The sequence below is a fragment of the Canis lupus genome, chromosome 7, assembly GCF_048164855.1.
Source record: "Canis lupus baileyi chromosome 7, mCanLup2.hap1, whole genome shotgun sequence".
NCBI lineage: Eukaryota > Metazoa > Chordata > Mammalia > Carnivora > Canidae > Canis > Canis lupus.
Window position 1 is genome coordinate 67,640,301 of NC_132844.1, and position 27,324 is coordinate 67,667,624.

General features: G+C 43.2%; 2 protein-coding genes across 7 annotated transcripts in view; one reads left to right on the forward strand and one right to left on the reverse strand.

Moving 5' to 3' along the window:
• Positions 1-3,477, forward strand: part of SRPK1 (SRSF protein kinase 1) — a 93,121-nt gene extending 89,644 nt beyond the window's left edge. The window contains 1 exon segment of the mRNA XM_072833286.1: positions 962-3,477. Coding sequence (XP_072689387.1) covers positions 962-1,146 — 185 coding nt within the window. The 3' untranslated portion in view covers positions 1,147-3,477.
• LHFPL5 (LHFPL tetraspan subfamily member 5) lies at positions 291-25,643 on the reverse strand. 6 transcript variants are annotated; one of them, XR_012034389.1, is made up of 6 exons: positions 24,719-25,643; positions 18,372-18,608; positions 18,123-18,271; positions 12,292-12,318; positions 7,945-8,371; positions 291-7,528 (listed from the first exon to the last, which is right to left on the reverse strand). XR_012034389.1 is itself a non-coding variant. In XM_072833288.1 (4 exons), the coding sequence occupies exons 1-3, from the start codon at positions 25,128-25,130 to the stop codon at positions 12,308-12,310; spliced, it is 660 nt and encodes a 219-aa protein (XP_072689389.1). In that variant the 5' UTR covers positions 25,131-25,640; the 3' UTR covers positions 291-8,371; positions 12,292-12,307. The 6 variants fall into 6 exon arrangements, 3 of the variants coding, with proteins under 3 accessions (XP_072689389.1, XP_072689388.1, XP_072689390.1); XR_012034388.1 differs by having other exon boundaries at positions 291-8,371; XR_012034390.1 differs by lacking the exons at positions 291-7,528; positions 7,945-8,371 and adding an exon at positions 10,852-11,113.
• Between the last annotated feature and the right edge of the window lie 1,681 nt (positions 25,644-27,324).

The following is a 27,324-nucleotide window of genomic DNA, read 5'->3' on the forward strand; positions in this document are numbered from 1 at the left end:
CACTCATCTTCTAGTCCAATGATACCTAACACAGTCACTGAAGCACATTAGTCCCACAAATTAACTTTACCCTCCAGTTTTATAAGTTGTTATCACCGATTAGTGGAGGCAAACAAAGATAATACTCTCACCTCAAATTTTTGACTTGATAATATATCTTGGCATAGTTATGTATTTCTTATGCATCCAAATAAAATTTAAAAGCTCATATTTGAAAATGTGACTTAGAAAGGACTAGAAAACTGGCCTCCTTTCCCTTGTTTGCTGTGGTTCCCTTTTTCCTCACAACCTCTATACACTTGACAGCAAGTATCCTCAGAAACATTTCTTAATGTTTCTTTTTTGGCAGGAAAATTGTGAAGTGCTTCATAAGAATTCCTCCTTGTGCAAAGACCAATTAATGGCATGTGTGTGCCTAGTAGGTGATTAATTAGACAGTTGCAGTTGCTGCTAACAGAAAAGGCTTCAATTAAGTGTTGTATAAGTAAAGATGGTCAATGTCAAGCAAGAATTAGAATGACATTTCAGAATAGTACAAAGTGTTGATGTAGCTATATCTGAAAGCTGTATGGGGTTTGTTCTTTTAGTCTTGTTGCTTTTTTACAGGTCTGACAAATTGTTCTTGTTATGTGATGATAAACTGTCTTTGAACACCATATGAGCATTTAATACTTACTTTAATGAATGCCTAGTTCCTGCTAGGCCTATCCAATTTGACCAGGACAAAATGTCCTAAAATGGTAGAGCAAACAAATTATTCTTAAGTTTTTAGACCCTCACTGAAAATGGAGACACTTCCAAGGAATGTGATAAGGAAGAGCTTTGTGAATAGAAAAGGATTAGATTCTGGTGGCAAAATTTGGCTCTTTATAGAGTACCTGGATTAGTTCCTGGATTTCCATGAAAGGATCTTTTCACTTGTCCATGTCAGTCATTTTCTTTTGTATTGTCTTTACTGTAGGTGACCTGAAACACATCACGAAACTGAAACCCTGGGGCCTTTTTGAGGTTCTAGTGGAGAAGTATGAGTGGTCTCAGGAAGAGGCAGCTGGCTTCACGGATTTCTTACTGCCCATGCTGGAGCTGATACCCGAGAAGAGAGCCACTGCCGCCGATTGTCTCCGGCACCCTTGGCTCAACTCCTAAGCCCCAGCCCAGCACCGCAGCAGAGATCACATGCTGACCCTCGCCCCTCTCTGCCAGGCATTTCCCTCTTCCCTTTTTAGGGTGAAGCTCTTCCTTCAAGGGTTTCCTGGGTTTTTTGGGTTTTGTTTTTTTTTTTTTTTTTTTTTAATCAATATGTTCATTTGGGTTTGCTTACTTGACCCTGTGGAGACCCCACACACCACCCCCCACAGCAATTGGGCATCCTAAGTGAATTTGGCCTTGATTGGGCTCTGCCAAAGACTAAAATGTGAAACAGCCTCTCACCCTGTACCCTTGTCTTTCCATTAGAACACCCTTTAAATTATAAGCATCCTTTTTAAAAAGAGCTATGAAGATGATGAGCTCATCCTTTTATTCACTGACTCTAAGAGTCAAATTTTCTAGTGCATCTCCTATTGCCATCATAAGGATGAGAACGGGAAAAGGGTGTTACTTCTGTGTACAGCAGAGACATTAAACTTGCTGTATCTAGGCTGCATCATCATCCTGGATTGTTTCTGTTGTTCTCATGTTCACATTTTGTCCTGCGACTTTGAAGCTACTATCTTTTTTTAAGTGTGCTATATAAACACCAAATTTGGGTACCATTTTATCACTGTTCAAAGCACTATGAAATTCCTTTCATCCTCCCGTGACTCTGAGATTCTTAAATCTTTGGTCTGATTTTTGGTGGACACAGATAGAACCATGGACATTTCTTCAGAACCACAGATGTTCTACAAAAAGTCCTTTTCTGTGTGTCTTCTGTCACCCTAACTGCGGAGTTACTTTGATTGGTTGTTTTGGTTTTTGTTTTAATATCTGGCTGGCACTTTACTCATTGCACTTGAGTTTACTGCCCCATAACTAAAGAATTCAGGATGACTTTAGAAAGGAGATCTGGGTTTGAGATTTCCCATCTAAGAAGAAAATGTCCTAGAATTCCTGGTTCTTTTCCAGTCAGTCCCCTACTTCTATTTACAGCATTTTCTTTACCTTGTCCAAAATTTAACCATGAAGCAGTTTTCCTCTGTGGCTTTGCCATTCTCATTTTCTCAGAGGCTTCAGGTCTTGAATGAAATCCCAACATAAAAGAACCAAGGCCAAGTAGGAGGGGGGGATGGCACTTTTTGGGGTTTGGGGGTTGGGTTTTTTTGTTTATTGGGGTTTTTGTTTGTTTTTTGGTTTAAGATTAGCCACTCTCTGCTGCTATTTCTTTGTATAATGTAAGTTTTTAACTGCAATTTTGAGATAATTAAGATGTACTTGAGGCTTTTTTCTTTACCTTTTTTTTTTTTTTAAACGAGAAAAGGCTTTGCGAATCTTATTTTAGGATGGGCCTCTTCTAGACTTGTCCTAGACATTACCTATTCCTCGGGTCATATTGGAAAGCAAGAGAAGGGCAGGTTTGGGGTCCCAGCCACTTGTTCAGCACAGACCAGGTGGGCCTTGGGGATTGCAGCATTCTGCGGAGGCGGCTCCAGGACTGATTGACCGAAAGCCAAGGAGGTGCAAGTTGAGGCTCTACTAGCAGAGCTGCCTATGAGACTTTCAGGTAGCTGACTCTCTACATGGGAGATTGGAGGCCAGATTCTGCCATTTTCCCCACCAACAACAGCAAAGGAAAAAGTGGTGCAATTATGCAATCCATTTAACTCATAAACCTAGAACCCTAAGTAACTATGGCCAGCCATTCATCGGATCCTTGATTGGGTAGTCCTGAAATCAGACATGTTCCTGTAGAAAGAATTTTAAGTGAGGCTGTCTATGCACCTATCAAGAATAAAGAAAAGCGATTGTATCCAACAACGGCAGGGAAAATCCTTCGGCAATTCTAATCCACTTTGGCTTTTCAGCGATATATACATCTAAAGCAATAGCAGACTAGAACTGAATTCTTGTCTATACTGTAAAATAACAATTGTGCAATTAAATTACAGGAATTCTGGTGATGATATTAAAAGTGAAATAACCAAAACACATACAGAAGGCCCCGTTTTATCAACTGGTGTGAGAAGAAATTTTAATAAGAGAGAACCTATAACTTCTTTCTGGAAATGTTTTCCCACCAAATAAGGGCTTTCCCCCTATTATTTAAGGAGCCAGATGAATTAGAAGCCGTAGAAAGAGGCAGCTATAGAATTTGATCTTCCAAGTACCCCATTTACCTTTATTGAACTTAATCATAATACTGTCGAATTGCCATGATCTCACTAAAGGATTTCTATTGCTGTCAGTTACAACCCCAAATGCATTTTTATTCTTTCTACTGGGTGCATTGTCTGTTTTCTTTATAAATGCAGTACAATAAACAAATTATTTAATAACCTACATGTTTCCAGAGCATTTCTGTTCCTTTGTTGCCCAAATTGGTCTCATCCATGCTTCAAAATGCAGGAAAGGTTGAGTATGCTTTTTGAACTTAAATATGCAGTGAAACTGTACAGCTGGAACATACTCATTTTATGATGTTAGCTTTCCTTTTTAAATATTTAAGAGAGAAAGCATGAGCAGAGAGAGGAAGAAGCAGACTCCCTGCTGGGCAGGGAGCCCAATACGGGTGATCCCAGGCCCTGAGATCATGACCTGAGCCAGACAGTTAACTGAGCCACCAAGGTGCACTTTCTTCTATCTTGAAATTGGGGGGTAGGTGACATTAACAGAGTACGTCTTGGAAAATCTTAGGACAGTTGTTATTCCCTATATTCAATGGTATTTTCCCAGAATATTTGTAGTGTGTCCTTACCACTCCACCCTCAGATTACAATCACAGTATATGCAAATGCCAAAGGTTTATGAACTCAGCCTAAGGACTGGCATGACAAACCCTATTGTACACAGGCTTTCGTACCCTTCTCTAATTCATTCCTTCGGATAAATTCTTAAAAATGGGATGACTGGGCCAGAGAATAAGCAAATTTTTATGGTTTGTAATGTCCCCTAACTTACGTGAAGAAGAGTGAAGACTTGTGCTATGAACAGTATGTGAATGGGCCTGTTATGATCACACTCGTTTTATTCCCAATAGCCAATTTGATTGCCAAAAAACAAGAGAATCTTGTTTTAAATTGCATAGTGGATGACTAGTGAAGTCAAACTTTGATGGGTTTTATTGGCCATTTGTATTTTTTGGGTTATGTGCTACATTGCCCAGCTTTTTTCTTTGGTGTGCTTCCATATTTGATAAAGATTTATTCTGTATTAAAGATCATGCATTTTAGTCATTTTTCCATCACCTACTTCTCCAGTTTTTAATTTGCCTTTCATTTTTATTTGTGGTGTTAAGTGTTGTTCATAGAAAGTTCTTCCCCAGCCCTGAGCTATATAAAATCTTCTAGTTAATTGCGTCATATAAGACATACATAGTTGTGTTCATATTGTAGTTGACCAGAAGAGAATGTAACATTTAAAAAGCAACCTAAACAATTAAACTAGAATTTATCAAGCCAGTGTGCTCCCCAGACTGACCAATGTAGGCAGTCTCTCTAAGCCTTGTGTTAAATGTATGGCCTGGAACTCCCAAGGGTTTGGGGAAACTTAACCGCTATCCTAGGAGAACCAGCAAACCAGGGTTCAGGTGTCCACAGGGGAACCATTTAGCTGCTCCAGAGCCAGCCCAGGTTGCAAGTGAACTTTATTACTGCCCATTCTATTTTTGAAGCCTGTTGAGTCTTCCAGTTTGTCCCTACGAGGAAAGGGATTTGCTGTTAAATTACTGTATACTGGTGAGTTATTGATAATAAAATTAGAGATTTGTTCGAAAAATAAGGCCTGATGACACCAGAGAAACTTGAATAGTCCTTTTTTGTTTTGCCCACCAATTTGGTCCCTTTGGAGTTAGCAGGGCATTGGTAACTAAGATGTCTTGCACACTCTGCAGTATATGAAGATTAAATATGTAAACATACATAAAATCTATGAACCTTGAGACTTCCTGAGAAGGAAGTTTGTTTTTATGTCTCTAGTCTTGTTTTTAAAAGTTGGAATTTAAAAATTACATGTCCGATACACATTTGTCTTTGCACTTTAAGTATTTGCACAAATATTCATTACCAACTCCTTGTGATATCCTATAACCCAGTTAAAAAGCCAGAAAATTTGAGATCATGTTTAGAAGTTCTTTAAAATCAAGCAAATTTACATTAGGTATGTAGTGTTGCTGGCTGTACCATTTCTTATAAGCGAGGAGGCTTTGTCATCATAATCTTTGTCCTTCATTCAGATCTACTTTTTGCCCATTTTAGTGACAAGCCTTGTCCTCCCATTTGCCAAAACTGGACTTTGTATAAGTGCATTGGCTGTCTACAATTTGAACTATGTTCCTAGAAGTTGTGCCCTTAGGACAATGCATTTGTTGCTCTGGATTTCATAAGTAAATAAGGTACTATTGGTGTTGGAAATTAGTGGACCCTACTATCAGTCTAATTCAGATAACAAAAGGGGTGAGTTTTGAGGGTTTGAGCCCTCATTTGATCTTCAATGTAATTTATTACAAAACACATGTAGCCATCAGCAAGTAAGATTACTATAATCTAACCTTCATTTCAATAAAAGCATTCTGGTAAGTGCCCATTTCGGCAGAAAATCATGAATAACTTGAAAAACAACTTTAAAAAAGACCCCAGTGATTCCCACCTGATACTAATGCACTTGTATAATCCCCTCACCTTGACTTCAGGCCGACTTTGTGACTGTTGTAACAGATTAAGGTGAACATGACAGGTGTTATTACTGAGATGGGTTACAAAGGGCTGTGGCTGCTGTTCTTTGTGCCTCTCCCTTGCTCTGTCCTGGAACTCTTCTGGAGAAGCAAGCTGCCATGTGAGAACCTTCTGGGGAGGCCCTCAGTCCAGCTGCTTGTGAAAAACTGCCTCCCGCAGACAACCACTGAGTTCAGAATGATTAGACAACTTGCAGCCTTGTGAGAAACCTTGAGACAGGGACACCTAACTAACTCTTGCCAGATCTCTAACCCACAAAAATTAAAACGTTTCAAGTCACTGAGTTCCGTGGTAACATGTTAGGTATACAGCAACAGATAACTAATACAAGGATGTAAGACAATGAAAGCATTTCCAGTATCCTTCCAGTTCACATCTCTGATACAAATGACTGGTCCTCTCGACCACATCTACTCAGGCCTAGTCACTGTTGGTAACAGTTGGGCCTCACAACCAGCCCAACAGCCCAGCCCAACAGAGGCAAGCCTGAAGTGAGGAATACTTGGTTAGAGGAGTGCTGACTTTACTGATTCTCTAATGCTTTCAGAGATGAGATTCCTGCCTTTAAGAATTTAAAAGGAGGGCAGCCCGGGTGGCTCAGCGGTTTAGTGCCGCCGTCAGCCCAGGACGTGATCCTGGAGACCTGGGATTGAGTCCCAGGTCGGGCTCCCTGCATGGAGCCTGATTCTCCCTCTGCCTGTGTCTTTGCCTCTGTGTGTGTGTGTGTGTGTGTGTGTCTGTCTGTCTCTCATGAATAAATAAATAAAATCTTAAAAAAGAATTTAAAAGGAAAGCCACTTGAGCTGATAAACAGTTACTTAGATATCAACCAAAATCAATACTGTGATTTGAGAGGTTGAATTCTGAGTTTTTTTTAACATAAAGCAAAAGGTCATCTGGGTCATCTGACTTAAATCTGCAGATCCTTCCCAGCACTGGTTATTGGTAAACTGACTCTTGAGTGCTTTGGTGAAACGTGCTGTTCCTGCCAAGAGCAAGGTGCAGGCTGTTGGCAAGCGCACCCTAAGTGCCCCAGAAGCTTCTGTGGACCACCACAGTTACTATTTTAGCAAGAAATTTTTAGAAGGTAGACTTTTAGAAAAGTTATATAAAACGTAAAATTATGAGAAGTAAACGAATATAACTCGAAAAGGCACTAAGCTATGGAATTTGTTGGGAGTCTGTCATTCATGAGGTCTGCATAAAATGCCTGACAATTTTATCAACACACAAAAATATAAACATCATCACCCTTGAGTCCCATTCTACTAGTTCCCATTACCAACAACAGGACAGTGTTGGGGTACTCATTCCTAATCCATCTGAACTGTACAAGAAACCACACTGACTGAGTGGGTTGTTGGTGCATTGGTTAAAAAGCATGCCCTATGGGGCACCTGGCTGGCTCATTCAGTAGAACATGGGACCCTCACCTAGGTTATAAGTTGGGGGTAGTGTTTAAGGAAAAAAAAAAAAAAAAGCATGCCTTGCAGCCCAGGAATGAGAAACCTATGGTTTACTGTGTTAGTGACAGCTCCTTGGTCAAGTAACAAGATCCATTACAGTTCATCATTTACCTCCTCTCCTCTCCACCAGCAGCCACATCTTCTTAGTGAATGCACACGACCAGGAAAAAAACACCTGTTCCTCAGGTTTATCCACTGTGAATGATCAACAAAACCCTGTTTCTATGTACCATCCCCTAGGCAGGGAGTAGTCTAAAGTCCTAAGTTTTTAGATTTTGTGTTCACCCAGTCTTAATAGGACTTCCTGATGGATTCAGGTTCAGTGGCCCCTCCATTCCTTACCCACCCCTGATCATCAATAAGAAAACAAAATGTGGGCAGCCTGGGTGGCTCAGCAGTTTAGCACCGCCTTAGGCTCAGGTCGTGATCCTGGGGTCCCAGGATCGAGTCCCATGTTGGGCTCCCTGCATGGAGCCTGCTTCTTCCTCTGCCTGTGTCTCTGCCTCTTTGTCTCTCATGAATAAATAAAGAACATCTTTTTAAAAAATGTGAGAAGAAGCAAAGGACCCCCAATACCTCAATCTGAAATGGTCTAGCAGGCTTACAATCACCTCTTTCTCAGCTGCCCTTTTAGAGCTGAGTGGCAGTTTCCAATGTGCGTTCAATGCAGTCTGTCGGAGAATCTGACCTCGGGGGCCCCAATACATGGATTCATTTAGCCCTCTCATTTTACAGAGAAGCCTCTAGAGGGTAAAGTGATCGCTGGTGTAAAGGGGATAAGAAGAGAGCTGGGGCTTGGGTAGAGTACCACCCATTGTCTCTCTGAATATCTTTGATGCGGGTCACTGTAGTTCTGCTTCACTTGTAAGTTTTCTGTCTTGTCTCAGGAGAATGTCAGGTTCTAATCCTATCATGAAAGGCTTCAGAACGAGAACATCAGGCCTATAGTAGCCAAGGACAGGGAAGCATGGAAGGAAAAAGTTCTTATCTCTGAAGAATTTGATTCCTTAATTTTCCATTGTCAGGGAAATAGATGACCTGTGGTATTAAAAAAAAAAGGCAAGAGTATAAAATTTGACATTTTTTAAAAAAGCAAATCAAAACAAAAACTTCCCCATGTATGTTCACATTTTGATTTAGTTCTACCCAGACATGCACATTTCCTTAATGTATAAGATAGTATTCAATGTGCCTCAGGTAATAACTTATGTCTCATAAAATGTAAATAAAATGTTGTAAAAAAAGAAAAGCCAAAGCAATCTGGGAAGGAACAAAGCTAGAGGCATCACATCATGGCTCCCTGATTTCAAACTATATAACTAAGCTTAAAGAGTATGGTATTGGCATAAAAACAGACACATCAATCAGTGGAAGAGAGTAGAAAGCCCAGAAATAAACCCCTGCATATTTGGTCAATTTATGACAAAGGAGCCATGAATATACAATGAGGAAAGGACAGTCTCTTCAATAAATGGTGCTGGGGAAACTGGACAACCCCATGCTAAAGAATGAAACTGGACCACTATCCTAAACTATACACAAAAGTTAACTCAAATTGGACTAAAGACTTAAATATAAGACCTGAAACCATAAAACTCCTAGAAGAAAACATAGGCAGTTAGCTCCTTGATGTAGGTCTTGGCAGTGCTTTTTGAATCAGACACCAAAAAAAAAAAAAAAAAAAAAGAAAAAAAAAATCTGACACCAAAAGCAGAAAAACCATGCAGGACTACACAAAAAGCTCTGCACAGTGAAGGAAACCACCAACAAAATGCAAAGGCAACCTACTGAATAGGAGACATTAGCAAGTCATATATCTGATAAGGGATTAATATCCAAAATATATAAAGAGCTCATTTAAGTTAGTAGCAAGAAAACAATCTAATTTAAAAATGGGCAAAGGAGGGCAGCCCCGGTGGTGCAGCGGTTTAGCGCCGCCTGCAGCCCAAGGCGTGATCCTGGAGACCCTGGATCGAGTCCCATGTCAGGCTCTTTGCATGGTGCCTGCTTCTCTCTGCCTGTGTCTCTGCCTCTCTCTCTCTCTCTCTGAATAAATAAATAAAGTCCTTAAAAAAATAAACCTATGATCCATTAGAAAAAAAATGAGCAAAGGATATGAATAAACATTTTCCCAAAGAAGACATATGTCTTCTTCATGGCCAACAGGCACATGAAAAGATGTTCAACTATTAGGGAAATGCAAATCAAAACCACAGTGAGAGGGCACCTCACACATGTTAGAATGGCTGTTATCAGACAAGAAATAAGTGTTGGTGAGTTTGTGGAGAAAAGAGAACCTTTGTGCAGTGTTAGTGGGAATATAAATTGGTGCAGCCACCATGAAAAATAATATGGAGGTTCCTCAACAGATTAAAAATAGAGCTACCATATTGTCCAGCAATTCCACTTTAGGGTATCTATCCAAAGAAAACAAAAACACTAACTCAAAAAGATACACACACTTCCATGTTCATCACAGCATTATTTATAACCTAAGTGTCAACAGATGAATAGATTTAAAAATTGTGCTACATATACACAATAGAATATTACTCAGCCAAAGACAAATACTACATATACTCTCATATGTGGAATCCTGAAAGGTACACACACACACAACAACAATAACAAACATATGGACAGTGAGGTGTAAGAAATGGGTGAACTGTTTTTTTAAAATACATTGTTCAGGGGCACCTGGGTGGCTCAGTCAGTTAAGCATTCACCTTCAGCTCAGGTCCCAGGATTGAGCCTCTCATTGGGCTCCCTGCTCAGCGGGGCCTCTGCTTCTCCCTCTACCTCTCTCTCTACCCCTCCCCCTGCTCATGCTCACTCTCTCTCTCTCTCCTCTTTCTCAAATAAAATCTTTAAATACATTGTTCAGATTTTTTTTCTAAAGATTGTATTTATTTATCCATGAGAGACACAGAGAGAGAGCCAGAGACACAGGCTGAGGAAGAAACAGGCTCCCTGCAGGGAGCCCAATGCGCGACTCGATCGCAATCGCCAACTGAGGATCACGACCTGAGCCGAAGGCAGATGCTCAATTGCTGAACCATCCAGGCGTCCCCATTATTCAGATTTTTTGAAAGAGTGCAAAAAGAAAAAAGTGTAGTTATCTTTGATTCAGTCATTCCAATCCAAGATTTATCAGCAGAAGCAAAAAGTTATTATCTGTGAGAACAATCCTAAATGGGTAAAAACCAAGGTCTAGTTTAGCAATTAAATGGTACACCAGTGCTGTGGAGTTGGTGGCTTTTAAAAACTTTAATAACGGGGGATCCCTGGGTGGCGCAGCGGTTTGGCGCCTGCCTTTGGCCCAGGGCGCGATCCTGGAGACCCGGGATCGAATCCCACATCGGGCTCCCGGTGCATGGAGCCTGCTTCTCCCTCGGCCTGTGTCTCTGCCTCTCTCTCTCTCTCTCTCTCTCTCTCTCTCTCTCTCTGTGACTATCATAAATAAATAAAAATTGAAAAAAAAATAAATAAATAAAATAAAAACTTTAATAACGGGAGTACCTGGCTGGCTCTGTTGATTGAGCATGCAACTCTTTATTTTGGGATTGTGAGCTCAAGCCCCACATTGGGCATAGAAATTACTTAAAAATAAAATCTTTGGGTTGCCTGGGTGGCTCAGGGGTTGAGCGTCTGCCATCGGCTCAGGTCGTAGCCATCGGCTCAGGTCGTGATCCAGGATCCTAGGATCAAGTCCCGCATTAGGCTCCCCACAGGGAGCCTGCTTCTCCCTCTGCCTGTGTCTCTGCCTCTCTTTATGTGTCTCTGAAGAATAAATAACATCTTTAAATAAATAAAATCTTAAAAAAATACTTAGTAACGAACATTGATAAGAGATGTGAAAATGTTCATGCTCTAATAGTCTAATAGTTTGCTACTCAAAGTGTAACCATTATGAGAAGCAGGTTAGAAACACAGTGTCTGTGGCCCCACTTCAACTGAATCAGAAGCTGATTTTAACAAGACCCCTGGTGGCTTGTATGCATATTAGAGTTTGAGAATCATCTAATAAATATGCAGGAGGAGAGCAATACTAATTTACATTTATTCAGAAAAGTATATGTGGTCAAGGATTGGAAGGTACTTTGCAAAAATTAAAATAGCTGAAATGTAGATAATCCCTCCTCCCCAAAGTGCCTGGCCTGCTGGAGGTCCTCATTAAGTGGCAGCATCTGGAAGGTGATACTATGATGAGCTTTTTTTTTAATGTGTTCCTTAATATTCCGTATTTTGGAAACTTAAAAGACAATAAGGAAATTGATATGTTGTGCTTCCTTTTCAACCAGACATTAAAACTGGTTACATCATATTTTTCTTTTGCCTCAGCTATCAAGAAGCATAAAGCTAAATTTAATACTCAACACAGTATTTCTATTAGCCTAGCTTTTGGGAATATTTGTTTTTCTCTGTGACTTTTATTTTTTATTTTACTAAGTTTTCTATTATGTTTCTTACAAACCACTGAAAATCTTCCTGAAAATAAAGGCCCAAATTAGAATAATGACTTCTAAACAGTCTGTTCTTTTTTGCCAGGCTCCAGAGAAAGATGAGTTTATGAAACTACCTGCCTGTTTTAAATTATTTCTTCCCGGGATCCCTGGGTGGCGCAGCGGTTTAGCGCCTGCCTTTGGCTCAGGGCACGATCCTGGAGACCCGGGATCGAATCCCACATCGGGCTCCTGGTGCATGGAGCCTGCTTCTCCCTCTGCCTATGTCTCCGCCTCTCTCTCTCTCTCTGTGTGACTATCATAAATAAACTTTAAAAAAAAATAAATTATTTCTTCCTGTTCTTTTTCCCCTTCTGGAGACAGAAGTAGAACGAGAGGGTCTCAGATGCCAGTGAGCCCCTGCCAGAGTCCTTGTTCCTCTCCCCAGCCCCACCAGCCAGGGAGGCCACAGCCCTCGCAAAAGCACGAAGACCACCCAACAATGGAATTACTCACCAACCCTTCAGCTGCTTCAGACTTCCTCTGCAAGGAAAAAGAACATCATTTGTTTATAACCAAGCCTTGTTTTCAGGATAACTCCCTCTCCCTCTCCAAACTAGATCAGATTTCTTTCATTCACTCTCAAAAAGCCTTGAGGGGTTTTTTTCTTCATAATGTTCATCAGCTTGTGATTCCATTTTGCCTGTGGTGTCCCTTATCAGATGGGAAGGTCCAATTAGACTTCTTCCCTCAATCCTGTACCCCCAGTGCCTGAACCTGTCGGTGGGCACATGGAGTGCAGGGGCTGTTACTGGGTGGGCAGATGGATGCTGTGAAAAGTTGGAGATGCTGGAAGGACAGAAGGGGGAGAGAACTAATATTTATGAATCACCTGTATAACATGCAGACACTGTTAGTGCTCTATACACACTATCTAATCCCTCACACTGTCTTTTTTTTTAATTTTTTTTTTAATTTTTTTTATTTATTTATGATAGGCACACAGTGAGAGAGAGAGAGAGAGAGGCAGAGACACAGGCAGAGGGAGAAGCAGGCTCCATGCACCGGGAGCCCGACGTGGGATTCGATCCCGGGTCTCCAGGATCGCACCCTGGGCCAAAGGCAGGCGCCAAACCGCTGCACCACCCAGGGATCCCTCACACTGTCTTTTTTTTTTTATTATTGAGGTATAACTTACTAACATAAAATTTACTCATTTAAAGTGTACAGCTTGGTGGGTTGTCAGTATAATCACCGAGTTGTGCAACCACCACTGATATCCAATTCTAGAACATTTCCATCGCCCCAAAGAGAAACCTATTATCAATCACTCCCTGTTTCCCCCTCTTTACAGCTCTGGACAACTACTGAAACCTACATTCTTTCTTTACGGATCTGCCTATTCTGAACACTTTATATAAATGGGACCATACAACATATGGTCTTTTGTGTATGGCTCCTCTCACAATGTCTTCAAGGTTCATCCATATGGTAGCACTTAGGAGCACTTCATTCCTTTTTCTTTCTTTCTTTCTTCTTATTATTTTTAAAGATTTTATTTATTCATGAGAGACAGAGAGAGAGAGAGAGAGAGAGAGAGGCAGAGAGAGAAGCAGGCTCCATGCAGGGAGCCTGACATGGGACTCGATCCTGGCTCTCCAGGATCACGCCCTGGGCAGAAGGCAGCGCTAAACCGCTGAGCCACCTGGGCTACCCCTCTTCTTTCCTTTTTAAAGCTAAATAATATTCCACTGGGCGGATATACACATATCATCTACCCAAGTCATCAGTTGATGCATATTTGGGTTGTTTCCACTTTTCGGCTATTAGGCTGCTATGACCATTTGTATACAAGTTGTGGTACAAACATATTTTCAATTTTCTTGCACACACATTTAGGAGTAAATTATATCTACATATCTAGTCACATGGTAACTCTATGTTTAACCATTTGAGGAACTGCCCTTCTGTTTTCCACAGCAACTGCATGATTTTGCATTTTCACTAGCAGCATATGAGAGTTCCAATTTCCCCACGTGCCCACCAACACCTGTTAATGTTCATCTTTTTTACTGACTTTATCCTAGTGACTGTAAAATAGCTCACTGGGGTTTTGATTTGCATTTTCCTGATGACTAGTGACGAAGACTGTCTTTTCATATGCTTATTTGGATGCCTTCCTTGGAGAAATGTCTGTTCAAATCCTTTGCCCACTTTAAAAATCGGGTTATTTATATTTTTTACTTAAGTTGTAGGAGTTCTTAATATATTCTGGATACTAGAATTATTATTTGCAAGTATTTTCTCCCAATCTTTGGATTGTCTTTTCACTTTTTGGTTGATAATCTTTAAAGTTTTTGTTTTTCAGGCAGCCCCGGTGGCGCGGCGGTTTAGCACTGCCTGCAGCCTGGGGTGTGATCCTGGAGACCTGGGATCGAGTCCTGCATCGGGCTCCCTGCATGGAGCCTGCTTCTCCCTCTGCCTGTGTCTCTGCCTCTCTCTCTCTCTCTGTGTCTCTATGAATAAATAAATAAGATCTTAAAAAAAAAAAAGGATTTAAAAAAATAAAGTTTCTGTTTTTCATGAAATCCGATTTATTTATATTTTTCCTTTAGTTGCTTGTGTATTAGGTATCACATCTAAGAAACCTCTGCCTAATCTAGGATCACAAAGATTTATACCTTTGCTTTCTTCTAAGATTTTTATAATTTTACATCTTACATTTAGGTCTTTGATCCATTCTGAGTTTTTTATATACATTGTGAGGTGGCTATGTAGTCCAACTTCATTCTTTTGCATGTGGTTGTTCCAGCACCATTTATTGAAAACAGTATTCTTTTTTTTTTTTTAATTTTTATTTATTTATGATAGTCACACAGAGAGAGAGAGAAAGGCGGAGAAGCAGGCTCCATGCACCGGGAGCCCGACGTGGGATTCGATCCCGGGTCTCCAGGATCGTGCCCTGGGCCAAAGGCAGGCGCCAAACCGCTGCGCCACCCAGGGATCCCTGAAAACACTATTCTTTTCCTTCACTGAGTGGTCTTGGCATCTTTGTTGAAAATCAATTTTCCCTGGGGCATCTGGGTGGCTCAGTGGTTGAGTGTCTGCCTTTGCCTCCAGGTATGATCCCCGGGTCCTGGGATCGAGTTCTACATCAAGCTCCCCACAGGGAGCCTGCTTCTCCCTCTGCCTATGTCTCTGCCTCTCTCTCTCTCTGTGTCTCTCATGAATAAATAAAAGAAAGAAAGAAAGAAAGAAAGAAAGAAAGAAAGAAAGAAAGAAAGAAAAGAAAGAAAGGAAAGAAAGAAAGAAAAATTGCCATAGATGCTTGGCTTTATTTCTGGAATCTCCATTTTATTCCATTGATCTGTATGTCTGTCCTCATACCAGTACCACACCATCTTGATTACTGTAGCTTTGTAGTAAGTTTCAAAATCAGGACATGAGTGTCCTCCAATCTCTTTCTTTTTTGTGATTGTTTTGGCTATTCTGGGTCCCTTGCATTTCCATTTTAGGATCAGCTTATCAATTTCTGCAAAAAACCAACTGAGATTTTGATAAGGATTGCCTTGAATCTGTAGATCAGTTTGGGGAGCACTGCCATCTTAATATATTAAGTTTTCTGATCAATAAACATGGATGTTTCCATCTATTTAGGCCTTTAATAACTTCCAACAATGTTTTTTAATTTTCATGTATAAATCTTATATTTCTTTTGTTAAATTTATTTATACATATTTTATTCTTTTTTATGCTATTATAAATGAAATTGTTTTAATGTCATGTTCAGATTGTTCATTGCTAGTGTATACAAATGCAATAGATTCTTGTATATTGCTTGTATCTTGCAACTTTGCTGATGTTATATATTAGCTTTAATAGATTTTTAGTGGATTATTTAGGATTTTCCATGTGCAAAATCATGTCATCTACTAATAGAGATAGTTATACTTCTTCCTCTCCAAACTGGATTTCTTTTCTTTCTTTTTCTTGCCTAATTTCCCTGGCTATAACCTCCAGTACAGTCTTCAACAGCAGTGACAAGAGCACATATCCTTATCTTGTTGCTGAGCCTTATCTTGTTCATGATTTTTTGAAGTAGGTATTTTTTACAAATGAAGAGAAACCTGCCGCCTATCTCTCTCTATAAAAATGAGGCTCAGATGAGGAAGCTGAGACTCAGAGAAGTTAATCAATCTCTGCAAAGTCACAGTTAGATAACAGTGGAGCCCAAATTTTAAATCCAGGTCTGACTCCAAAGCCCACACTCATTCTCCTCTGCCTCCTTAACTCTTAAAGAGTGGATCAGCAACTCTGTACTTGTGCAAGGCTTCATTCCTGCTTTCATTGTTTCGCTCATGCCACACACTAATGGAGGTAGCAGAGCAGGAGTTGGTGTTGCCCTTTTTACCTTGAAGAAAGTGACTTGGAAGAACTGGGATTCAAACTCTGCTTTCCTGATTCAATTCTGTGCTTTGACAGAGGCAATAACTACTTCACTGAATAGTTAGATGTATTCAGAAAGGTTATTTGGGTATTTTCTAACAGATAATAAACAAAAAGGATGAATTAAATCCTGCATGATAGTGAAGAAACTAAAATATGGAGAGAAAAAAATCTGAAAAGATTGAAAACAGGTCGAGGGGATATGAAAGGAGAAAGGGAAGGAGAGGAGAGCCAACTGACATTATGATTTGTAAAGAAAAGTGTCAAATGGACAAAACCATCTCTTCATAAGAAAGCACTTTAAAGAGGCGGCAGGGGGAAGGGGGGGGAGTGGCACCTGGATGGCTCAGTTGGTTGCGCATCTGCCCTTGGATCAGGTCATGATCCCAGGGTCCTAAGATGGAGCCTCACATCGGGCTCCCTGATGAGCAGGGAACTTATCCCTCTCCCTCTGCTGCTCCCCCTCCTTGGGCTTTCTCTCTCTGTCACATAAATAAAATCTTTTCAAAAATAAAATAAGATTTTAAAAGAAAGCACTTTTTTTAAAGATTTTTTATTTATCTATTCATGAGAGACACAGAGAGAGAGAGGCAGAGGCACAGGCAGAGGGAGAAGCAGGCTCCACGCAGGGAGCCCGATGCAGGGAGCCCGATGCGGGACTAGATACTGGGTCTCCAGGACCACACCCTGGGCCCAAGGTGGCGCTAAACCGCTGAGCCACCTGGGCTGCCCAAAGAAAGGACTTTAAAGGGAGGTATGTGGGGATGCCTGGGTGGCTCAGTCAGTTAAGTAGCTCTCTCCTCTGTAGACCCTGACTCTTGATCTCAGTTGAGGTCTTGATCTCAGGGTTGTGAGCTAAACAGGTGAATGAGTGGATAATGTCAATGAAATTTCTTTCCAGCTGAAAGAATCCTTTCTGAAAAGGAAAGAATGCAAATGAGCTATATAAAGGTGTTCTCTGCTGTGTCCAGACAGATTTAAGGCTGGCCCTGCCTTGAGGATGAGAGCTAAATAAAATGCCTCCAGCAGCTCCTGCTAAAGCCTTTCTGGAAAACCCTCCATCAATGGAGAAAGTGCTGGTTGTGCAGCTTGCTGCTAGACTCGCCACCTCCAACCTGTCCTCACAGGATTGCTAGTTCCATTTCCTTTCCCTTTATGGGGTTTTCAAGGGACCCAGGCTTTGAGTATCCCCAGAACCTAGAAGCTATAGGCACCTCCTAAAATGGAAAGGTACCTCTCTTTTCTCTCCTCCTTGGCCCAGCTCATTCTAATAATTTGCTTTTCATCTTTAACCACTTAGCTTAGGTGTGGGAGTCACTCTTCTATTTACAAAGAAGGGTGAGATGTTTGATTACTTCCTTATGGAGAAGTGGGCCCTGGGCTGAGCCAGAGAAGCCCAGAGTTCTGGGCTCTTTGCACCACCTTTCTGTGTACTTCTGGGTGGGTCTCCCTTCCGGGCTTTAAGTTCCTCGTCTGGGAAGGGTCCTTGGTCATGGGGGGCGAGGGGGCAAGGGAGTTTGCCTCTTTCTTCTAGTTCAGGTCAATGGGGTGAAGACAACTATGGGGAAAGGAGACTGGAGAGGTCTCTGCATGGAGCCTGCTTTTCTCTATGCCTGTGTCTCTACCTCTTTCTCTCTGTGTGTCTTTCATGAATAAAAAAATAAAATCTTTAAAAAATTAAAAAACAATGAAACAGAGAACCCCAAAGCTACTTTTAACTCAAGGGAGCACCCACCGTCTGCACTCCACAAGCTGTCACATCTGCCCCCAACCTGCCTTTCTCCTCTAGCCCCCACAACTCAGCCCTCTGCTAACCTGTTGTTCCTCTCTCTGCACTGAGCAAACTCCCAGTGAACTTTAAGACCCAGTCAGTGCTGCCTTCTATAGGAGGCCATACCTACCTCCCCAGGCTGGACCAGGGTTCTCTCCTCTGTAGACCCTGACAGGAGTGAGGGCATGAGGGAGAAGGAAAGACACTCTTCTATCACAGACAGCTGCTGTCATCACCTCATCACCTGCTGGCTTGCAAACCCCCACTGACCGTTGGCCTCTGGAATAAGGGCATGTCTGATTGGTCTTGGTGTCCCCAACCCTTGGCCAAGGACCAATGGCTGAAAGGAAGCCCCACCTCCTTGGGGGATGAGAGTTACCTTTTCCATCTGCCTTGTAGTCATCCGGGAGGAGCTTGTCCTGCCGGTAGCCCAGCACAAAGGCCAGGAAGGAGAGGATGAGGGCATCTCCGATGCTGAGGATGGCCAGCATGAAGGCCCAGCGGATGGTGCACTGGCCCAGTGTATACTTGCCCGTCTGCTCCCCACACATGCGCCGCACCTCACTTGAGTCCCAACCATCTGGGTAGACCAGGCAGCCAATCATCAGGCCTGTGGCTGAGAGGGCAGCAGGGGGTGCAGATGCTGTCAGACTGGGTATGCTCTGCCTGCTACCTCCCACCCTGCACTGCTGACATCTTGTCACCTCCCTTCTCCTGGTGTTAACAGCCTGTGACATATGGGACCGCTCCTACCATCACTCTTGTAGAACACATGGTTGAAAATTAAAGATCCAAGAACTAAAGTCAATTGCCCTTGGTCATGGGTAGAGGCAGAAAGCAGAGCTCCTCAGTAGAGCCTGCCATGGCACCAGGTGGTCCTACTAGGCCCTCAGCCACGACCCTCACTGTGGACTTGATGAAGCATCGGCTACCCTGGCTTCAAACCCTGCCAAAATCTGGTCCCAGCCCAGAGAACTCATCACTCCTAAGATGAATATTTCTTCATACTCCAATAGCTCTGAAATAAGTATAATAAGAAAGTTTCAGGCCATCGTTTGATTAGAGTATTTTTCCTGGGCATCTGGGTGGTTCAGTCGGTGAAGCTCTGACTCTTGATATCAGCTCAGGTCTTAATCTCAGGGTTGCAAGTTCAAGTCCCACATTCTGCTATTTAAGAAAAAAAAAAAGTATTTTTCCTCCTTACAGCACATACAATAATGGCATGTTCTACAACTTGGGAATCTTAGATTTAATGAATACACAAAATTTTCCAGCCCCATCTCTGGCTTCTTCCTTCATGAACTTTTCATTCAAGCAAATAAGCCTCTTCAAGCCTTACTTAGTAGAGTTCAGTGCAGTTGCTAACCCTTTCCTGAATTTAAGAATCTCTAATATTTATTTAAAATGCTGATTTCCAGGGAAGCCCAGGTGGCTCAGTGGTTTAGCGCCACCTTCAGCCCAGGGTGTGATCCTGGAGAACGGGGATGGAGTCCCACGTCAGCCTCCCTACATGGAGCCTGCTTCTCCCTCTGCCTGTGTCTTTGCCTCTCTCTCTCTCTGTGTGTGTCTCTCATGAATAAATAAATAAAATCTTTAAAAATAAAATAAAATAAGATAAAATAAAATAAAATAAAATGCTGATTTCCAGAGCTCAAGAATCCCTGTTTTTAAAACACTCTTTCGGGATCCCTGGGTGGTGCAGCAGTTTAGCGCCTGCCTTTGGCTCAGGGCGTGATCCTGGAGACCCGGGATCGAATCCCACGTCGGGCTCCCGGTGCATGGAGCCTGCTTCTCCCTCTGCCTATGTCTCTGCCTCTCTCTCTCTCTCTGTGACTATCATAAATAAATAAAAATTAAAAATAAATAAATAAATAAATAAATAAATAAATAAATAAATAAATAAAAAACACTCTTTCAGGGCAGCCTGGGTGGCTCAGCGGTTTAGCGCTGCCTTCAGCCCAGGGCCTGGTCCTGGAGACTCGGGATGGAGTCCCACGTTGGGCTCCCTGCGTGGAGCCTGCTTCTCTCTCTGCCTGTGTCTCTGCCTCATTCTCTCTCTCTCTCTCTCTCTCTCTCTGTTTCTCATAAATAAATAAATAAAATCTAAAAAAAAATAAAATAAAATAAAAATAAAACATTCTTTCAGGTAATTCTCTCAATAGGAAAAGCGGGGAAACACTAGCAAAGTCAGCCTGGATTCCAAGCCCAGCTCTTTGCTAACTAACTGCGTGGGCCAGAGCAAGCCACTTGAGATTTTTTGGGCCTCAGTTTCCTCATCTGTAAAGTAGGAATATGAATAGTCCCTACTCATTTGGATTGTAGTGAGGTTCAAATGGGTTAATAACGGAAAAGTGCTTGGCACATACTTAGTACGTCATGAGTGTTAGCTACGATTATCCCATCCTGTGTGTTCATTGACTTAGTATTTACAGCCAAAAATGTCATTTTCCCTACCTTCTCTTCACTTCTCCCATGCCCTCCCACCAATGACCATCCCACCTCAGCTGCACAAGTAGGTGACATAATCCTGGAATGTGACCAAGGCAACCCCAAGGACCACCACCATGTAGGCAAGGGGTGCCTTCCATGATCTGTGCTACTTTCCCATCCCTGATCCTCCTTCCACAGGCCTGAAGGCTCTCTAGTTCCAAGGTTGTACCATACCCAGGAGCACCTAAGAAGAACCTCACAGGACCTAGTTACCTACCTTGAGCTCAGCTTCTGCTTGCAAGGAAGGTCGGCAGATCAAATGAATGTACAGTAAAATATAAAGATCAGGATCCCACCTCCTCACCTAAATGTATATCAATTCTCCTTTGATTTTATACAGGACAAGCTTACTTATATAGTTCTCTTATAGGTCACAAAATACTTCCCATACCATTTTTCTCTTGATTCTGACAACAGCTCTGTGAAGTAGGCCATGTATTAATATCCCATTTTACAGATTAGAAAACTGAAGTCTCAGAGAAACCAAGTGAGTTGCCCAGTCATCCAGCTAGAGCAGAGCCAACACCTGAACTCATCCTGACTTTTTTGACCCCAAAATTAATTCCCTCAACTCCCAGACACACTTCTCCAAAGAGCTGAATGTATTTAGTCCTGACATTTCATACCTAGTGACAAAATGAGAAGTGTTTCAGGTATATACCTAGGGAAGGAGAGCAGGAACCCTCCCAGAGCTCTTTGGTAAAACCTATGTCCTTCCCCAGTTAGTGTAAGACCTGTGCTTTGGTGACTAGCATGGCCCCTACCTTAACCGTGGTGGGAGGGGGAACAGGTCAATGTGGAAAGAAGTCTTCCTTATGGACTTTCCATTCTCCCCATCTCCTCCCCTTGGCACAATTCTCCTTCCATAGCATCTCTGGAAAATATCCCAGGGCCTCTAACCTGGAAGCAACCCTCTGTGAGCACCTGACCCAGGCACCTGGACACATGGTAGGGGTCAACCCTATTTATAGTGTCTCAGAGGTCTAAGGGGAGGCCAGCATGCTATTCTCGAGCAAGTTTTCCTACCCTTTCTGATTTCCAGTCTCTCATCTGTAAAAGAATGAGATAATAATGCATGACTCATAACAGTATTATGAGGATTAAGTGTGGTCATGTGGAGAAAATGCTCAGTGCAGCATCTGATTCATAGCAAGCAGCCAGTTACTGCCATTTGTTGCTATTATTATTGGCACTAAAGTCAAATGGAAGCAGCTTCAGTGGATGTGCATGGCATTAGAGGTGTTCACAAATATTTCAGGTACATAGTAGGATTATACTTCCTTGGTCTCCTCTTTTCAAGTTAGGCAAGGCCATAAGACTTCCCTTAGACAACAAAATATGAGCAGAAATGTAGAGTGTTTAACTGCTAGGAGGAGACCTTCCAGAGCTCCCTTTCACTCTGCAATGATGAAAGCTGGTTGACACCTGATATTATATCAGCCAGGGTTCCAGGAGAGAACTGTGAGAGCACTGATCCTCAATAAGCATGTACCACAAGCAAAAAATAAACTTTTGTTTTAAGACACTTGGATTTAAGAGTTGTTACCTCACCTATCCTAACTGATAAAGTTGTTTTTGAGTTTTTTCACAGCTACTGAGCACCTACTATGTGGCAAGCACTGTAGAAGGTGTTTTATATGCCTTATACGTCCCATCCTCACAGAACCTTGTGATAGGAGGTACTGTTGCTACATTCTTACAGAGGAGGTTACCAAGACTCAGAAAGACATGCAACTTGCCCTACCTATGTTTCTAGGAGCTAGAACCACACACAGTTTACAACTGGCATCCAGAAGCTAAATTAACATTGTTAAACTATAGCCCCACACTGCCCCAGTTATCTATCCTCTTTCCTTTCTCCTGTCCCTTTCCCTGATCTCAGGTTTCTCGATTAAACTAACTGGTTGAGACATCTTCAAATGGATGCATGTCCCAGTTGCTGTCTGCAGAGTACATGCGCTCTTCGTCCCTCCCTTTGGCTCATCTTCCATTCCCCTACACCAAAGAATGGAACATGACACCACCTTCGCTCTCCCCTGACATAAATGTTTCATAGGATGGCATCTGGCCACTTCTGCTATCAGTGTCTCCAGCTCCATGACATAGAGTCTAATTCAAATGGCCTGATGATGCCTCCCCCACCCAAACTCTCCCAGGCACTGCCTGTTCAGCAAATAGCACCTGTTGCAGGAGGTTGTGGGAGGGGGCAGTGTGAAGAATGAAAGGAATGGTTGTGGTTCCAGCATTCCATAGTTCTGATAGGGAGGGCCAGCTGGTAAGCATGCCAGTTTGTCACAAAACTGCTAAATCTTCATTCCCCTTCCTTCTCCCCACTGCCCAAGATTAACCTCAGCCCTGCCCCAGCCCCTCCCTCATCATATAGAGACCAGAGGAGAGGGAGATGGTGGACAGACTGGGGAGGCAGCTCTGGAGCCAAGTCAGTAGCCTGAGTACAAGATTCGGAATCAAAGGTCCTGTCCATTTGCTAAAAGACAAGTTACCCACGAAGAGCCTTATCTATAAAATAAGAGGACTAGCTACCTCCCTAGGTAGGGATGGGGCTCTTCTAGATGAGATATATGAAAGTGCTTTATAAGTCATTATACTTACATAAATATGTGGCTTCCATAAAAATATCTTTGGAACACATCTAGTTTCCTGGAACCCACTGCTTTAGTTCCCCTTGGTCCTTAGTTGCCAGTTGCTCTGCTATAGTCTTGGTCAAGTCTTTTCCTCTTTCTTAGCCCCAGATTCCTCATCTGTAGCTGGGGGGATACCCACAGCTCTCTGGGGTCCCCTCCAACTCTGACAGAGTATTGAGTCTATGTGTTCGGTTGTCTGGGATTCTGATCCTGGCACCATTCCCCCTATTGTGGATAATGCTGCTTCTCATTCTAACCAACGATGTCAAGATGGTTTTCTTTGGAGTCTGCAGTCCCACCACTGCTCCTGGACATCTCCCTAGCATGGGCAGTCTGTGCATGACCTTGGAGTAGAAAGGGACCAAGGGCTACAGGGCAAGGCCTTGAGCCATCTCTTTCTAGGCTTTAGAGGAGAACAGGACCAGCTGACCCAAAGACTGAGAGGGCTGCCTGGGCCAGGAACAAGAAAAAGGGGAAGGCCTTGCCTCTGGGCACCATAAGTAGCTACCAATCCCACATAGTTTTAAAAGACTCTAGCCGGGATCCCTGGGTGGCGCAGCGGTTTGGCACCTGCCTTTGGCCCAGGGCACGATCCGGGAGACCCGGGATCGAATCCCACATCAGGCTCCCGGTGCATGGAGCCTGCTTCTCCCTCTGCCTGTGTCTCTGCCTCTCTCTCTCTCTCTCTCTGTGACTATCATAAATAAAAAAATTTTAAAAAAATAAAAAATAAAAAAATAATAATAAAAGACTCTAGCCACCACCCAACTGCCCCATCACAAAATATCACTGTCATTTATTGCCTCAAGTATGGCAACTGATAACTAGGGAATAAAGCTTTTCACTCCACCGAGAAAGAGGGAACTTAATGCAAATTTCTATGGGAAAGGTCACAGCATAACACTCCAAATCAATGACTGACCTTAGAATCTCCCTCAGAACAATTGGGGTGGGAGGGAAGGATTGAAGGCAGGGATCTGGGGATACTTAAAGAAGAAAGAACAAATGCCCAGAAGTGGGAGATAGAGCTGTCTAGGATGTACTTTACTTATTTTGCCCTGGGTTGGATACTATTCCCACAGGGCCAACAATGGAGGCTTCCTTCTTTTTCCTTCCCAGAGCAACAATAACCTCTGATGTGGTGGCCTGGGAGTCAGGACACATTCTATCAACTATCTGTGTGTTCTTGGGCTAGTCACTTCCTCTCTCTGGACCTCAGTTCTCATCTGCAAGATGAGAGGGTTGAACAATTTGACCTCAACCATCCTTTTGGTCTTAGCCATTCTAAAATTTTCTACTCCTCAGAAGCTTCGGCAGAGCATAGAGTAGAACTGGGTTAAAGAAGAATAGCTAAAGGGTACCTGGCTAGCTCAGTCGGTGAAGCCAGTGACTCTCGATCTTGGGGTTGCAGGTTTGAGCCCCATGTCGGGTATAGAGAGTACTCAAAAAAAAAAAATCTTTGAAAAAAAATAAAATTAAACTAAAGGAGAACGACTGGGTAAGAGACCCGGAGGCTTCACAGAGGATGGAATGGTGCAGCTTACCCTATAGCCTGAAGTGGGCCCCTGCTTGCCCTCCCATTAATCCTGCTCACCTGCAGCCAGCTGCATCCATGCGCAGATCTTGTAGACAGTGGCTGTGTTGCAGACGAAAAAGAGGCTAAAGCAGATGATGGAGCCAATGATGAGGAACATGGCCAAGGCCACAAAAAACATGGCAGTCTTGAAGGCTCTAGAGGGAATGGAGGAGAAGTCCAGTGGGCCACCCTTGCAGATGAGTTCAGAGGACAGCACGTTGCCCACACAGTAGGAGAAGAGGCCAAAATAGCCTGCCTGAGGTGTGTTAACACTGTCACCGATCCAGTAGGGCTGGATGAAGAGGGCCATGACCAGTACAGAGAAGCAGATGGTGAGTGTGCCCCACATCACACCCACAGCCCTCGAGTTGCGCACATAGTTGGTATGGTAGATCTTGGCCGCCTCCTGGGCAGGCAGCAGCTTCACCATGGTGAGGCTGTAGGCCCTGGGCTGGAATCCTGGGGGCTGTAAGCCAGTGGCTTTGCAGATGGAGGCCTAGAAGTGGGTCACTCCTAAGCCGAGTTTGGGGAGGAGGCTGGGGGGGTGCAAGATGGGGGTCCCTGCAAGGTAGAAGAAAGAGAATTAGGAAATAAGACAAGGAAGACAACCTTGGTTTCTTTGGGGGAAGCTTGTCCAGATGCCTTTGTCCGCTCCAGCCAGGCTGTCTCCCTGTCCTGCCTCCTCTCCTGCCGGCCAGGGTCTCAGGCCTACTGGCGCCGCCCTGCCCCCCGCCCCCCTTTCCAGCTCCGAGCTCCAGAGAGCTCCGCCCCTCCGCCGCCGCGCGGCCCCTCCTTGCTCCCTCCTGCGAGAGCGCGGCTTCAGCACCGCGGCCAGCGCTCGGGACTCGGGCGGGGGGAGGGAGTGGAAACCCAGGACCCGGCCTGGGGAGGCGCGGCCCGCCCACCGCGCACTCCCGCCGCGGGGAACGGAGACTCCTCTTCACCCGCCCGAGCCGGGGGTGGGGGATGGAGGGGGGGGAACACACAAAAATTGGGAGGGGAGGGTTGCGACTGTCACGTTCCTCCCTTTCAATTCCTGCCTTCTTGCCTCAAAACCAAAACCTTTTCCTGAGCACTGTCCGTACCCACCACCCCCACGTGGTCCCATTAAACTCCTCCCTGGCTCCCTAGTCGCCCTCTCAGCACTCCCAACCCTGTGGAGTCCAGCAAAACCTTTTCTGATTGTGTCTTCCAGTCACTGGTTTCTCATCTCTGTGGTTTCTCCTCCATCAACAATTACCAAGTGCGTACCATGTCCTGAAGCCCTGTGCTGGAGGATATCTTCCCTAAGCAAAACTACAGAGATAAAAATGACAGGGCCCCTGCCCTCAAAGACAGTGAGACGCTTACATATATGTATATGCGTCTGTATATTCGCAACGCACACTGATAGTGTGATAAGAGACAACTACAAAGTGCGGCAAAGGAAGCATCCCAGACCTTAACATGTTTCTGTTCAATACAGTATCTTTCTCCTATTTATGTTTTTGTTGCATATTCCTCTTTTACCTCTCTTCTTCAAAATATGTATTTCTCCTGACTACATAGGTAAATACATGTTTGGTGTAGAGAGATAGGAAAATCCAGGAAAGATTACATAAAAGAATATAAATCACTCATAACCCCAACGCTGGGAGCAAAGGAGAGCCAAGATCATCTTAAAAACAGACTTTGGCTTTAGACATATCTGGATTGAGTTAACTGCTTACTAATCTATGTGGCCATCCATGGTTTAATCTTCCCAAACCTCAGTTTCTTCATTTATAAAATGGAGAAGATAATAGTATCTCTCACAGGGACACCTGAGTGGCTCACTCCTTTGAGCATCTGACTCTTGGTTTCAGCTCAGGTCAAGATCTCAGCATCCTGAGATCAAGCCTCACGGGGCTTGATGAGATCTGCTCATCAGGGAGTCTGCTTGTCCCCCTGCTCTCCCTCTGTTCCTCCCCCTCCTTCAAACAAATAAACAAAATATTTTTTCAAAAATAGTATCGGGCAGCCTGGGTGGCTCAGTCAGTTAAGCATCTGCCTTCAGCTCATGATCCCAAGGTCCTGGGATCAAGCCCCGCATTGCATCAGGCTCCCTGCTCAGCGACGAGTGTGTTTCTCCCTCTCCCACTCCCATTCCTGCTCCCCCTGCTTGTGTGTGCTCTGTGTGTCAAGTAAATAAATAAATAAAATCTTTTTTTTTTTTAAGTACTATCTATCACATAAGAGTTAGGTAAAATTACAAAACTGGCTCAATGCCTCACATATAAAAGTACTCAAATGTTTATCATTATTACTACCACTATTAACATTTTGGTGTTTATCCCTCCTTCTTCTTTGACGGTCACTAACTTTGCAATTTAGCCTCTAAGTTTCAAAATATTGAGATATTCATGACCAAACTGAAAGAGAGGCAACATCACACAGACATCCTGAATTTAGCACTGGGGCAGTGACTTGTGAGACATCGGGCTATCTCCCTAGCATTTTGATCTGACACAGGATAGTTGCAACATTTGAAGGGAGCACTGGCAAGGAGTTGGGATTATAAATATGGGGGTGGGAGGTGGGAAGGAGTTCACTTGGTTGTTGACCAGACAAAAGGAGGAACTGTACTAAGAGCCCAGATTACCGGA